Here is a 15,246-nt window from a genome sequence, read left to right as displayed (position 1 = left end):
TGAAGAGAGTTAGATAGAGCTCTAGGGGCTAGTGGATATGGGGAGAAGGCAGGCACGGGTTATTGATTGGGGACGATCAGCCATGATCACAATGAATGGCGGTGCTGGCTCGAAGGGCCGAATGGCCTCCTCCTGCACCTATTTTCTATGTTGCTATCATTGTCACTTTTTTGCATATCTTTCATTCATTGTCCTTTATCTCTCTACATCACCGTCTATGTCCCCCGTTTCCCTTGCCAATCTGAAGAAGGGTCTCGACCCAAAACGTCACCCATTCCTTCTCTCCAGAAAGTCTGCCTGTCCCGCTGAGTTACTCCGAATGTTTGTGTCTATCCTCGGTTTAAACCAGTATCTGCAGTTGCTGCCGACACAATCCTCTAAATGTGGCCCATCGTAGATACAGAGACAATTGGTGCAGGAGGAGGCCAATCGGCCCTTCGAGCCTGTACGCACCGTCATTCAATGTGATCATGGCTGATCATCCACAATCAGTACCCCGTGCCTGCCTTCTCCCCATATCCCTTGATTCCACTAGCCTCTAGAGCTCCATCTAACTCTCAGTGAATCGGCCTCCACTGCCTTCTTAGGCAGAGAATTCCACAAATTCACAACTCTGTGTGGAAAGGTTTTTCCTCATCTCAGTCCTAAATGTCCCCCCCCCCCCCCTTTATACTTAGACTGTGACCCCTGCCTTACTAAAATCCATATGGATAACAATAGACAATAGGTGCAGGAGTAGGCCATTCGGCCCTTCGAGCCAGCACTGCCATTGAATGTGGTCATGGCTGATCATTCTCAATCAGTACCCCGTTCCTGCCTTCTCCCCATAACCCCCTGACTCCGCTATCATTACATTCTAACATTCCCCGTCTTTCCTCCTGCCACCCCTTCTTTCCCTGCCTTCCCCTTCTCACCCTACACCCCCTCCCTCCCCCAGTTCCACACACTCCCTCCACACACTTTCCTTCCTCTCCATCCTTCTTCCTCCCCTCTTCCATCCCTCCACCCTCACCTTCCCCTCCCTCCCCCCACCCCCCTCTCCCTCACACCTTCTCTCCACCCCTTCACACTCCTCTCCCTCACCTCCCCCCAAAGTTGCCCGCCTTCCCTCCCCCTCTCCCCCTCCACCCCTTCCCTCTCCCTCCCTTCCTCCCACCCCCCCCAATAACTCAGACACAGTGCTCGCGATTCCACAAACCTCTTTAATTAAACCCATGGAGGGGAAAAAAACAGAACGACGTGACAAAACACAACAACAAAAATCACAATTTAGTATTTTTTTTCTTAGAAAAAATGGACGGGGGAGGGAGGGAAGGATGGAGGAAGGGAGAGGGAAGGAAGGAGGGAGGGAGGGAGGGAGGGAGGGGGGTGGCAGAGAGGGTGGGAGAGAGGGTGGGAGGGGAGGGTGGGTTGGAGGGAGGGAGGGGAGGGAGGAAAATTGATTTGGGATTTGTACAGGGTCTTGCTGAGACTTGTCCAACCAACTCCAGCACCCGCACAGCAGGTTAACTTGGTTGCTCTTTCCCCAGCGGTGACGAGACACTTTAATAAAACCACACTTAATATAAAATATAAAACACAGATCGGCGCACTGCATGGACTGTACCTTTAAGAGAGCCGCCATCTTGGTTTCTCTCGAGGGGGGGGCGGGTCAGTTTGGGGTCGTGGGTCAGGGGTCACACTCTCACCTCTGCCCCGGCGCCCCCCGGGGTCAGGCACTGGGCTCAAGGGGTCACAGGGTGGGAGAAGGGGAGATGTCCCTTTAAACAATAGGTTGCCCTCCTCGCCCCACAGGAGGGGGCCGTGGGGAGGGGGAGGGAGGGGCATGGTGGGGGGGGGGGGGTGACAGGGTCGGAATGGGCCTCCCCAGGGCGGGCAGGATCGGAGAGTTTGGGTTGGGCTGGGCTGGGTTGAGTTGGGCTGGGCTGAGTTGGGCAGGGCTGAGTTGGGCAGGGCTGGGGAGGGGCAGGGCTGGGGAGGGGCAGGGCTGGGGAGGGGCAAGGTTGAGTTGAGTAGTGCTGGGCTGGGTTGAGTTGGTTTGGGTTGGGTTGGGTTGTTGGGCTGAGTCGGGTTGGGTTGAGTCGGGTTGGGTTGAGTCGGGTTGGGTTGGGTTGGGTTGAGTCGGGTTGGGCACGGTTGGGTTGGGCTGAGTCGGGTTGAGTTAGGTTGGTTTGGGTTGGGTTGTTGGACTGAGTCGGGTTGGGTTGAGTCGGGTTGGGTTACGTCGCGTTGGGTTGGGTTGAGTCGGGTTGGGTTGAGTTGGGTTGGGTTGAGTCGGGTTGGGTTGGGTCGGGTTGGGTTGAGTCGGGTTGGGTCGGGTTGGGTAGGGACTAAGTTTTGGGGGTTGGGACAGGATTGTGTCTGAGTTATTGAGGAGGGGAGGGGCGGGGATGGGGGTCTATCCTGGTTCAGGTTGGTGATGGGGGGAGTTGGGGATGAGACTCGCTCACACACTGTTGAGCGGGGCAGCGGTGGGTTTGAGAGGGGACGGGGCGATTTGGGGGCAGTTCCAGTTCCAGCCCCCACACACGTTATCAAGCAGGGAGCAGTGGGATTTGGACGGGGGGGAGTTGGGGAGGGGACGGGACGGGAGATTCGGGGACAGTTCCAGCCTCTCACACCTTGTCGATCAGGGAGGGGGGGATTGAGAGGGAGAGGGGGATTGAGAGGGAGGGGGGAGTTGGGGGCAGTTCCAGCCCCCTCCCTCCTCACACCTTGTTGAGCAGGGAGCGGTGACAATAGAGCAGCTTCTTGGGCGTGCCGTGGCGTTTGAAGAGCACGAGGGTGGCGGCCAGCACCAGCACGGACAGGAGCAGCAACACCGGGACAATAATGGCGGCCGCGCTGATTGTATCCTCGGACTCCTCCACGACCACCACCACCTCTCGGTCCGGGTCCATGTCCGGATGCTTCCGGCACCCAAACCAGTCCCGCACCAGGGACTTGGGGAAGCCCGGCTCCATCCTCAGCAACTGGTTGTTGAACTTCCAGTAATGGTTGCCCTTCACAAAGTAGGTGTAGGCTGTGCAGGGGGTCAGAGGGGCACAGGTTAGAGGTCAGCAAGGAGACAAGGTCACTTTAGTGCAGATAGACAAGGAAAATTTAGAACGGAGATGATTGAAGAATAAGGGGTCGGCCATTTACAACGGAGATGATTGAAGAATAAGGGGTCGGCCATTTACAACGGAGATGATTGAAGAATAAGGGGTTGGCCGTTTACAACGGAGATGATTGAAGAATAAGGGGTCGGCCATTTACAACGGAGATGATTGAAGAATAAGGGGTTGGCCGTTTACAACGGAGATGATTGAAGAATAAGGGGTCGGCCATTTACAACGGACATGATTGAAGAATAAGGGGACGGCCATTTAGAATGGAGATGAGGAAAAACTTTTTCAGTCAGAAAGTTGTAAATCTATGGAACTCTCTGTCTCAGAAGGCAGTGGAGGCCAATTCTCTGGAGCTTTCAAGAGCTAGATAGAGCTCTTAAAGATAGCGGAGTCAGGGGGTATGGGGAGAAGGCAGGAACGGGGTACTGATTGTGAACGATCAGAAATGTTCCCAATGTTGGGCGAGTCCAGAACCAGGGGCCACAGTCGTAGAATAAAGGAGAGGCCATTAAAAACTGTGAGAAGCAAATTTTTCACCCAGAGAGTTGTGAATTTGTGAAATTCTCTGCCACAGAAGGCAGTGGAGGCCAAATCACTGGATGGATTGAAGAGAGAGGTAGATAGAGCTCTAGGGGCTAGTGGAATCAAGGGATATGGGGAGAAGGCAGGCACGGGTTATTGATTGTGGATGATCAGCCATGATCACAATGAATGGTGGTGCTGGCTCGAAGGGCCGAATGGCCTCCTCCTGCACCTATTCTCTATGTTTCTATAGACAATAGGTGCAGGAGGAGGCCATTCGGCCCTTCGAGCCAGCACCGCCATTCAATGTGATCATGGCTGATCATTCTCAATCAGTACCCCGTTCCTGCCTTCTCCCCGTACCCCCTGACTCCGCTATCCTTAAGAGCCCTATCTAGCTCTCTCTTGAATGCATTCAGAGAATTGGCCTCCACTGCCTTCTGAGGCAGAGAATTCCACAGATTCACAACTCTCTGACTGAAAAAGCTTTTTGTCATCTCAGTTCTAAATGGCCTACCCCTTATTCTTAAACTGTGGCCCCTGGTTCTGGACTCCCCCAACACTGGGAACATGTTCCCTGCCTCTAACGTGTCCAACCCCTCTATGTTTCCTTTATCACCATTTTTCATTCATTTGTTCTATATCTCTCTATATCGAGTCTTTATCTCTCGTTTCCGTTTCCCCGGACTCCCAGTCTGAAGAAGGGTCTCGACCCGAAACGCCACCTATTCCTTCTCCCCAGTGATGCTGCCTGACCCACTGAGTTACTCCAGCTTTTTGTGTTCAACTTCGGTTTAAATCAGCATCTGCATTCCTTCCTACATTTAGGTTAGTTTAGAAGGACACAAAAAGCCGGAGTAACTCAGCGGGACAGGCAGCATCTCTGTGGAGAAGGATTGGGTAACGTTTCGGGTCGAGAACCATCTTCAGACTTTAGTTTAGAGATACAGCGTGTAAACAGGTCCTTCCGCCCACCGAGTCCGCGCCGACCAGCGATCCCCGCACACTAACACTACCCGACACACACGAGGGAAAATGTCGAATTTTACAGAAGCCAATTAACCTACAGAACTGCACGTCTTTGGAGTGTGGCGGGAGCCTGGAGCGCCTGGAGAAAACCCAGGCAGGTCACGGGGAGAACGTACAAACTCCGCACAGGCAGCACCCGTAGTCAGGATCAAACCTGGGTCTCTGGCGCTGTGAGGCAGTAACATTACCGCTGCGCCACCGTGCGGCCCTTGAGTTTAGTTTAGCTTCGAGTAGACACCAGCCCAAGGAGTGGTAGAGTTGCTGCCTCACAGCGTTAGAGACCCGGGTTCGATCCCAACTAAGGGTGCTGTCTGTACGGAGTTTATACGCCCTCCCTGTGACTCTGTGGGTTTCCTCCGGGTGCTCCGGTTTCCTCCCACACTCGAAAAGACGTGCGGGGACGTGCGCCGGCACAGGGTGAAGCTTCCTCCGCACTGCACCATCACACACACTCCCGGGGGCAGGGTCAGACAGTGTGAAGCTCTCTCCGCACCGCACCAGGACACACACTCCCGGGGGCAGGGTCACACAGAGTGAGGCTCTCTCCGCACAGCACCATCACACACACACACTCCCAGGGGCAGGGTCAGACAGTGAAGCTCTCTCCGCACAGCACCATCACACACACACACTCCCGGGGGCAGGGTCAGACAGTGAAGCTCCCTCCGCACCGCATCGCACCAGGGCAGGAGGGGGAGCATTGACAGGGAGCTGGGTGGGGAACGACAGGCATGGACATGGAGCATCGATCAACCTACCCTCATCAGCAGAGACGAAGGCGGCCTTGGGAGAGTTGGGAATGCCTTGCCAAACACTGATGGGTTTCGGATAATCGTCATCCACAGACTTGGTGTCCTCGTTGTAATGGTAGTACCTGGAGCCATGGGGGAGGGGAGGGGGGGGGAGAGAGAGGGGGAGGGAGAGAGGGGAGGGGGAGAGAGAGGGGAGGGGGAGAGAGAGGGGAGGGCGAGAGATAGAGAGATCAGTCCGAGAAGATCCTGCGGTCCCCACCACCACAGCGCCATCTTGGGCCAAAGTACGGACATTACCCCGGCAACAGAGACCCACCCATGGATGCGGCCATCTTGGATTTTGGCCCTCTCGTTACCATAGGCAACAGAGGCCCACCCACAGACGCCGCCATCTTTGATCTTGGCCCTCTCGTTACCCTGGAGAGGCCCACCCATGGATCCATCATCTTAGATCTTGGTCTGCTCGTTAACTCGGCAACGAAAGATCCCTGGGTCGCCGCCATCTTGGACCATGGACTGCACGTTGCCCTGGCAACACAGCACCCATGGACGCTGCCATCTTGGATCCAGTGGCCAGAGATCCAGTGGAACTTGGATGCAGTGGCAACAGACCCACCTCACAAGAATGGAGGTGGGAAGGGGGGTGAATAGCCGCCATATTGCATGGGTGGACCAGGCTGTTGCCCGGGAATCCCAAGCTCCCCCCGCCCCCTGACGAAGGCCGAAGCCACCGCCATCTTGGATTCAAGATGGCCACCATGTGTCACCATTGTTTGGGACAAAGCTGAGGGGGGGATGAATTCGAGGCACCAAGAGATCCCCCCCCCCCTCCCGCACCCCCCCCCCCCCACCGCTCGACTCACTTGTCGCCGCGGAAGAAGAAGGTCTTGCCACTGGGGCTCCACCAGAGGGCGGCGTCGAGACGGTCATGGGGAACCCGGCTCCCCAAGTCCTGCAGTGTCTTCGGGAAGTACGGCTGTAGCGTGGCCTCGTGGAACACCCAGTACCGGTCCCCTGGGGCAGGGACACACAGGGTCACACACACATTCCCTCACCCACACCCTCCCACACTTGGGCACTCCCTCCCTCTCCCCTCCGTCTCTCCCTCCCTCACCCCTCCCTCTTTCCTCGCTGCCCTTCCTCCCCACCACCCCCTTCTTTGCCCCTCTCTCTCCCCTCCCCCGCCCCCTTCCCTCGTCACCCCCTTCACTCCCTCCCCCTCTTTCCGGCCTTGCTTCGTCCCCTCCCCACCCTTCCTCACCGCCTCCTACTCCACCCTCCTCCCCCCTCCTTCCTTCCTTCCTCCCCCCCTCCTTCACCACCCCCTCTGTTCCTTGAAAGGATGAATTTGAGGAAGGACATTCTTGCTATTGAGGGAGTGCCGCGTAAGTTGACCAGGTTAATTCCCGGGATGGCGGGACTGATACGTGATGAAAGAAAGAATCAACTTGGCTTATATTGACTGGAATTTGGAAGGATGAGAGGGGATCTTATAGAAACATATAAAATTCTTAAGGGATTGGACAGGCTAGATGCAGGAAAAACGTTCCCAATGTTGGGGGAGTCCAGAACCAGGAGCCACAGTTTATGAATAAGGGGTCGGCCATTTAGGACTGAGATGAGGGAAAACCTTTTCACCCAGAGAGTTGTTAATCTGTGGAATTCTCTGCCACAGAATGCAGTGGAGGCCGATTCACTGGATGTTTTCAAAAGAGAGCCAGATTTAGCTCTTGGGGCTAACGGAATCAAGGGATATGGGGAGAAAATAGGAACAGGGTACTGATTCTGGATGATCAGCCATGATCATATTGAATGGCGGTGCTGGCTCGAAGGGCCGAATGGCCGACTCCCGCAACTATTTTCTATGTTTCCCGTCCCCCCCCATATCCTGAATCCATCACCTCCCTTCTCCACTGCCCTTCCTCCCCTCTTTCTCCTCACCCACCCCTCTCTCCTTCCACCCCTCCCTCCTTTCTCGATGACCACCCTCATCACCCCTCCTTGTTGCCCCCCCCCCTCCCTCCCTCCCCATCCCCTGCTCCCCTCGCTCCTTCCACCCCTCCCTCCCTTCTCGCTATCCTATCATCCATTCCTCTCCCGGTACCTTTGGTCGAAACCAGCATATGCTGTTCTATGTTTCCACACTAGAGTGTAGAAACATCGAAAATAGGTGCAGGAGGAGGCCATTTGGCCCTTCGAGCCAGCTCCGCCACTCATTGTGATCATGGCTGATCATCCACAATCAGTAACCCGTGCTTGCCTTCTCCCCATATCTCTTGATTCCGCTAGCCCCTACCCCTAACCCCTCTTCCTCAAATTAGGAGACCAAAACTGCACCCAATAGTGCAGGTGCGGTCGCACCAGGGCCCCATAAAACTGCACAAGGACCTCTTTACTCCTATACTCAAATCCTCTCGTTATGAAGGACAAGGTTAGTTTAGTTTAGTTTAGAGATACGGCGCTGAAACAGGCCCTTTTCGGCCCACCGGGTCGGCGCCGCCCAGCGATCCCCGCACACTAACACTACCCACTAGGGACAATGTTTACATTTACCAAGCCAATTAACCTACACACCTGTGCGTCTTTGGAGTGTGGGAGGAAACCGAAGATCTAGGAGAAAGTCCACGCAGGTCACGGGGAGAACGTACAAACTCCGTACAGACAGCGCCCGTAGTCGGGATCGATCCCGGGTCTCCGGCGCTGCATTCGCGGTAAGGCAGCAACTCTACTGCTGCGCCACCGCTGTCGTGTGCAGTTTAGTATAGAGTGTAATGTAGTGTCTCTCTCTCATCCCTCCCTCCCTCCCTCCCTCCCTCCCTCCCTCCCTCCCAACTCCCCACTCCCTCCCCTCTCTGCTCACCTTTGAAGAAGACGAACTTGCCATCTTTCCTCTCGTAGGCAGTGTCAATGTTGTTGGGCAGCCCCACCCAGAAGTGCCCAATGGGCATGGGGTAGTTCTGCAGCACCTGCCCGTCCCGTAAACGCCAGAACCATTTCCCCTGCAGACAGGCACACAGTCACAACACGCAGTAACCTGCAAACCAACCCCCCTTCAAGATAGACACAAAATGCATAATAGGTGACGTTTCAGAGCGCTGGAGCAACTCAGCGGGACAGGCAGCATCTCTGGAGAGAACCCATTCCTACAATAGACAATAGGTGCAGGAGGAGGCCATTCGGCCCTTCGAGCCAGCACCACAATTCAATGTGATCATGGCTGATCATTCTCAATCAGTACCCCGTTCCTGCCTTCTCCCCATACCCCCTGACTCCGCTATCCTTAAGAGCTCTATCTCGCTCTCTCTTAAAAGCATTCAGAGAATTGGCCTCCACTGCCTTCCAAGGCAGAGAATTCCACAGATTCACAACTTTCTGACTGAAAAAGTTTTTCCTCATCTCCGTTCTAAATGGCCTACCCCTTATTCTTAAACTGTGGCCCCTGGTTCAGGACTCCCCCAACATTGGGAATGTGTTTCCTGCCTCTAACGAGTCCAACCCCTTAATAATCTTATATGTTTCAATAAGATCTCCTCTCATCCTTCTAAATTCCAGTGTATACAAGCCTAGCCGCTCCAGTCTTTCAACATACGACAGTCCCGCCATTCCAGGAATTAAACTAGTGAACCTACGCTGCACGCCCTCAATAGCAAGAATATCCTTCCTCAAATTTGGAGACCAAAACGTCTTCCCAAAACTATTCAAAACTCAACCTTGCTATTGAGGCAGTGCAGCGTAGGTTCGCGAGGTTAATCCCCGGGATGGAGGGACTGTCATATGAGAAATGATTGGAAAGACCGGGCTTGTGTTCATTGGAATTTAGAAGGATGAGAGGGGATCTTTTAGAAATTTAATAAAATTATATAAAAGGACTGGACAAGCTAGATGTAGGATTTTTTTTTCCAATGTTGGGGGAGTCCTGAACCAGGGGCCTGAGAATAAAGGGGAAGCCATTTAAAACTGAGGTAAGAAAAAAAAAAAATCATCCAGCGAGTTGTGAATTTGTGGAATTCTCTGCCACAGAGGGCAGTGGAGGCCAATTCACTGGATGAATTTATAAGAGAGTTAGATAGAGCTCCAGGGGCTAGTGGAATCAAGGGATATGGGGAGAAGGCAGGCACGAGGTTACTGATTGTGGATGATCAGCCATAATCACAATGAATCACAACGCTAGCTCGAAGGGCCAAATGGCCTCCTCCTGCACCTATTTTCCATGTTTCAACAAGGGACCCAACCTGAAACGTCACTTATCCAAATTCTCCAGAGATGCTGCCTGACCGGCTGAGTTGCTCCAGCACTCTGTGAAACGTCACCTATCCATGTTCTCCACAGATGCTGCCTGACCCACTGAGTTACTCCAGCACTCTGTGAAACGTCACCTATCCATGTTCTCCACAGATGCTGCCCGACCCGCTGAGTTACACCAGCACTCTGTGAAACGTCACCTATCCATGTTCTCCACAGATGCTGCCTGACCCACTGAGTTACTCCAGCACTCTGTGAAACGTCACCTATCCATGTTCTCCACAGATGCTGCCTGACCCACTGAGTTACTCCAGCACTCTGTGAAACGTCACCTATCCATGTTCTCCACAGATGCTGCCCGACCCGCTGAGTTACACCAGCACTCTGTGAAACGTCACCTATCCATGTTCTCCACAGATGCTGCCCGACCCGCTGAGTTACTCCAGTATCGTGTGTCCCGCACTTTGCCTCTACCCCTTCCCCGGGTGTTTTTCCCTGCTCCGGTGGCCGGTGTTCCCACGTCACCTACCTTGAAGACGAACATCTCACCGCGGAACAAGGCTATGGTGTCCACATTGCCGTCGCATATCCGCGGCCCGTAGGGGTGTGGCGGCCTGGTGGGGAACATGGGGGGCTTGGTCGGGTGGAAGGGGTCCTTGGTGGGCAAGCGTGGCACCTTGGGCGGGAGGGTGGGGACTGGCTTGGTGGGCTTGGGCCGAGGGTCGTAGTCCGGCGGACCTGCGGAAGAGAGGGCGGATGGTCAGGGCGAACCCCATCGGCAGAGTCAGAGGCAAACGGCACAGATACATGCCCCGCGGCCCACCTGCCTATGTTTGCCCCACGTCCCTCTAAACCTGCCCTGTCCATGTACCCGTCACAGAGTGGTACAGCGTGGAAACAGGCCCCTCGGCCCAACCTGCCCACCCTAACCAACATGTCCCATCTACACCAGTCCCACCTGCCCGCGTTTGGCCCATAATCCCTCCAAACCTGTCCTATCCATGGACCTGTCATAGATTGATACAGCGTGGAAACAGGCCCTTCGGCCCAACTTGCCCACGCTAACCAACATGTCCCATCGACACTAGTCCCACCTGCCCGCGTTTGGCCCATATCCCACTAAACCTGTCCTATCCATGTACCTGTCCAAATGGTTTTTAAACATCGCAATAGTCCCTGCCTTAACTACCTCCTCCGGCAGCTCGTTCCACACACCCACCACCCTCTGTGTGAAAAGGTTACACCTCTGGTGCATATTTACACTGTAAATGCCTCAATTGTAATCATGTATTGTCTTATAACTAAACAGAACTAAACTGAACACTAGTCTCACCTGCCCGCTTTAGGCCCATTTCCCCCCAAATCTGTTCTATCCATGTACATGCCTAACTGTTTCTTAAACATTGCAATGGTCCCAGCCTCAACTACCTCCTCCGGCAGCTCATTCCACACACCCACCACCTCTCAGGTTCCTATTAAATGCTTCCCCACTCACCTTCAACCCATGTCCTCTGGTCCTCAATTCCCCTACTCTGGCAAGTGTGCGTTTACCCGATCTATTCTCTGACAATTTTATACACCTCAACATGATCACCCCTCATCCTCCTGCACTCCAAGGAATAGAGTCCCAGCCTACTCAACGTCTCCCGGTAGCTCAGGCCCTCGAGTCCTGGCAACATCCTCGTAAATCTTCTCTGCCCCCTTTCCAGCTGGACAAGATGTTTCCTATAACACTGTGCACAGAACTGGACACAATACTCTAGAGATGTACCTGTGCCTGCACAAATGGTTTTTTAAAACGCTGTGATGGTCCCAGCCTCAACTATCTCCTCTGGCACCTCGAACCATACACCCACCACCCTCTGTGTGAAAAAAGCTGCCCCCCAGGTTCCTATTAAATCTTTCTCACTTATCCTGGCTTAAAGACCACCTGCATTCATCCTATCTATTCCTCTCTTGATCTAATACAGAGGGGGATGGAGGGAGGGGGGGAGAGAGGGAGAGAGAGGGAGAGAGAGAGGGAGGGATGGATGGAGAGAGGGAGGGAGGGAGGGAGGGAGGTCGAATGAGGGTAAATGTCAGAATAACATGAAGGTCAGAATGCATTTGAAGTATTGTGAGCAGTTTTGGGCCCCATGTCTGAGGAAGGATGTGCTGGCTCTGGAGAGGGTCCAGAGGAGATTTAGAAACATAGAAAATAGGTGCAGGAGGAGGCCATTCGGCCCTTCGAGCCAGCACCGCCATCCATTGTGATCATGGCTGATCATCCACAATCAGTAACCCGTGCCTGCCTTCTCCCCATATCCCTTGATTCCACTAGCCCCTAGAGCTCTATCTAACTCTCTCTTAAATCCATCCAGTGAATTAGCCTCCACTGCCCTCTGTGGCAGAGAATTCCACAAACTCACAAATCTCTGGGTGAAAAAGTTCATTCTCACCTCAGTTTTAAATGGCCTCCCCTTTATTCTTAGACTGTGTGTGTGGCCCCTGGTTCTGGACTCCCCCAACATTGGGAACATTTTTCCCGCATCTAGCTTGTCCAGTCCTTGTAATGATTTTATACATTCCTATAATGATCCCAGGAATGAGTGGGTTAACATATGATGAGCGTTTGTCGGCCCTAGGCCTGTACTCGCTGGAGTTTAGAACGATGGGGGGGGGGGGGGAACCTCATTGAAACATACAGAATAGTGAAAATGGACAATAGACAACAGTTGCAGGAGGAGGCCATTCGGCCCTTCGAGCCAGCACCGCCATTCAATGTGATCAATGGCGGGACTGTCGTATGTTGAAAGACTGGAGTGACTAGGCTTGTATACACTGGAATTTAGAAGGATGAGAGGGGATCTTATCGACACATATAAGATTATTAAGGGGTTGGACACGTTAGAGGCAGGAAACATGTTCCCAATGTTGGGGGAGTCCAGAACAAGGGGCCACAGTTTAAGAATAAAGGGTAGGCCATTTAGAACGGAGATGAGGAAAAACGTTTTCAGTCAGAGAGTTGTGAATCTGTGGAATTCTCTGCCTCAGAAGGCAGTGGAGGCCAATTCTCTGAATGCATTCAAGAGAGAGCTAGATAGAGCTCTTAAGGATAGCGGAGTCAGGGGGTATGGGGAGAAGGCAGGAAAGGGGTACTGATTGAGAATGATCAGCCATGATCACATTGAATGGCGGTGCTGGCTCGAAGGGCCGAACGGCCTACTCCTGCACCTACTGTCTATTGGTCGTGGCTGATCATCCACAATTAGTACCCCGTTCCTGCCCTCTCCCCGTACCCCCTGACTCCGCTATCTAACTTGGAAAGCTTGGATAGAGTGGATGTGGAGAGTATGTTTCCACTAGTGGGAGAGTGTAGGAGCAAGGGGGGAGGGTGGGGATTGAGGGCGAGGGGTCAGGCGAGGATTGGGGTGAAGGGGGGGAGGGCAATGGAGGGTGGCGGGAGGGGTCAGGGTTGACGGTAAGGGTCAGGGGTCACTCACCGTAGAGCTGCTGGATCCCCCGCTTGTCGTCCTCGGGCAGCTGGAAGTTGTCGGTGTCCATCCACTGGTAGAAGGGAGCCATGATGGCGCTGGGGTCATTAGAATGTTCCAGACCCAGTGCGTGACCCAGCTCATGCACCGCCACCAGGAACAGGTCGTTCCCTGGGTGGGAGGCAAAGGGCAGAGGTCAGGCCCAGGGGGGGGGAGGCCGGGTGTCAATGGGGGCGGTTCTGGGGGTGGGCAGGGGTTAAAGGGCGAGCGCAGGCGGAGCTCAGGGGTCAAGGGGCCACCCAGGGTTCAGGCTGGGGCTTGAGGGGTCAGACGCCAAGCCTGGGGCCAGACAGGGGTCGGTAGCCACGCAGGGGTCAAGGGGCAGCAGTGAGGGTCATTGTTCTGGGCAGCAAAGACAGAGGTCAGAGGTGATGCGATAGGGTCAGAGGGCAGCGGCGGCAGGGAAGGTCATAGGGGACAGAGGTCAGAGGGGACACGGGGAGGTCGGAGGGCTGCGGGTCAAGGGTCAGAATGCATGGGGCAGCAGTGCTCGGGGAGGCCAGAGGGTGGCGGGTCAGAGGTCGGCAACGACACAGGGAGGCCAGGAGAGTGAGCGTACGAGAGGCCAGAGGTCACCAGGCATGGGTCAGAGGTTGGAGGTCAGCGAAGACACGGGGAGGTCAGAGGGCACAGGGCAGTGGTTGTCGGGCGCAAGTTAGAGGTGCCATAGGTGGTCAGAGGAGCGGCGCGTGGGAGGTCAGGTGTCATAGGGTGGTGATGACAGGGGAGGTCGTTGGGCAGGGGTCAGAGGTCGTTGGGCAGGCGCCCAGAGGCGATTGGGTAGGGGCCAGAGGTCGTTGGGCAGGGGCCAGAGGTCATTGGGCAGGGGTCAGATGTCTTTGGGCAGGGGTCAGAGGTCGTTGGGCAGGGGTCAGAGGTTGGAGGGAGGCGAGGACACGGGGAGGTCATCGAGCAAAGGTCAGAGGTCGGTCCCTCACTCACCCATGAGGGTTGTCGTTTCCAAGGGTCCAGGGTTCGGCCCCGTCGAAGTGCGTGTCGCCGCCGATGTTGGGCCCGGGGAAGAAGGCGTGCGCCAGTAAGCCCCCCTCGCCATCGAACGGCGTGCTGTCGCCGTGGAAACCCTCGCCAAAGAAAACCACAATGTCTGCCGCCGGCTCCCGGCCAGCCCTGACCTCCGCGTGCGGAACCTCCCGGAAACTCAGCGGCGTCAGCTTCTCCACACACTAAAGGCCCGGCGTAACGCCCGGTACGTCTCCGCTTCGCCCAGCCTGGGCGTGTAGTTGTGGATGCTGCCAGGAGCACAGCAAGATCCAGTCAGCGCAACAAGGTCACGTTAACATAGCAAGATCCCCTTAATACAGGATGTTAGCACAGGGGCTGTTAAGAAATGGAGGTGGGCGGGGGGGGGGGGGGGGGAGGGGAAAGAAAAGGAGGGAGGAGGGAAAGGAGCGAAAGAAGGGAAAAAAGGGCCCGCACCGGCACCCCCTCCCTCCTCAACTCCTCAACCACCCCCAGCCCTCCCCTCACCCCCTCCCTCCTCAACCACCCCCAGCCCTCCCCTCACCCCCTCCCTCCTCAACCACCCCCAGCCCTCCCCTCACCCCCTCCCTCCTCAACCACCCCCAGCCCCTCCCCTCACCCCCTCCTCCTAATTCCCCTCACCACCCTCCCTGCCCCCCTCTCTTTCCTTCTCCACCCTCTTCCCCCCCCTCTCTAACCCCCCCCCCCCCCACAGTGAACCGTAGGTGATGACCCCGTGAACCAAAGATACTAGAGGAGCAAGATGGACCACTTGATCCTAAAAACCACAGTCGGTCACGGCGCCATTTTAGTAAGCAGAAATTTGCAGAAACATTTTGAAAGAAATAAAACAAAAATCCCTGAATTAATAGATGAGATATATTCTGCATTTTAATGGTATCATCACATATACCAACACTGATTACACTGCGAGAGGCAGAGTGCACGGCGGGTTTTGCTTACTAAAATGGTGGACGTTATGCTCCTTTGCGTTCTACACTTCAGTACAGGTGATTTCAATAGACAATAGGTGCAGGAGGCCATTCGGCCCTTCGATCCAGCACCGCCATTCAATGT

At 54.9% G+C, this 15,246-nt stretch overlaps 1 protein-coding gene across 1 annotated transcript in view; it reads right to left on the bottom strand.

Annotated features, from left to right (window-relative positions):
• Positions 1 to 1,195: 1,195 nt before the first annotated feature.
• mmp14a (matrix metallopeptidase 14a (membrane-inserted)) overlaps positions 1,196 to 15,246 on the bottom strand; it is a 15,437-nt gene continuing 1,386 nt past the window's right edge. The window contains 8 exon segments of the mRNA XM_078413449.1: positions 1,196 to 3,022; positions 5,420 to 5,535; positions 6,277 to 6,427; positions 8,274 to 8,412; positions 10,185 to 10,393; positions 13,138 to 13,300; positions 14,133 to 14,359; positions 14,362 to 14,438. Coding sequence (XP_078269575.1) covers positions 2,709 to 3,022; positions 5,420 to 5,535; positions 6,277 to 6,427; positions 8,274 to 8,412; positions 10,185 to 10,393; positions 13,138 to 13,300; positions 14,133 to 14,359; positions 14,362 to 14,438 — 1,396 coding nt within the window. The 3' untranslated portion in view covers positions 1,196 to 2,708.

The sequence above is a fragment of the Rhinoraja longicauda genome, chromosome 16 (genome assembly GCF_053455715.1).
Source record: "Rhinoraja longicauda isolate Sanriku21f chromosome 16, sRhiLon1.1, whole genome shotgun sequence".
In the NCBI taxonomy this organism is placed as follows: Eukaryota; Metazoa; Chordata; class Chondrichthyes; order Rajiformes; family Arhynchobatidae; genus Rhinoraja; species Rhinoraja longicauda.
The sequence above is the reverse complement of the archived record's forward strand: the minus strand, read 5'-3'. Positions and strand labels throughout refer to the sequence as shown.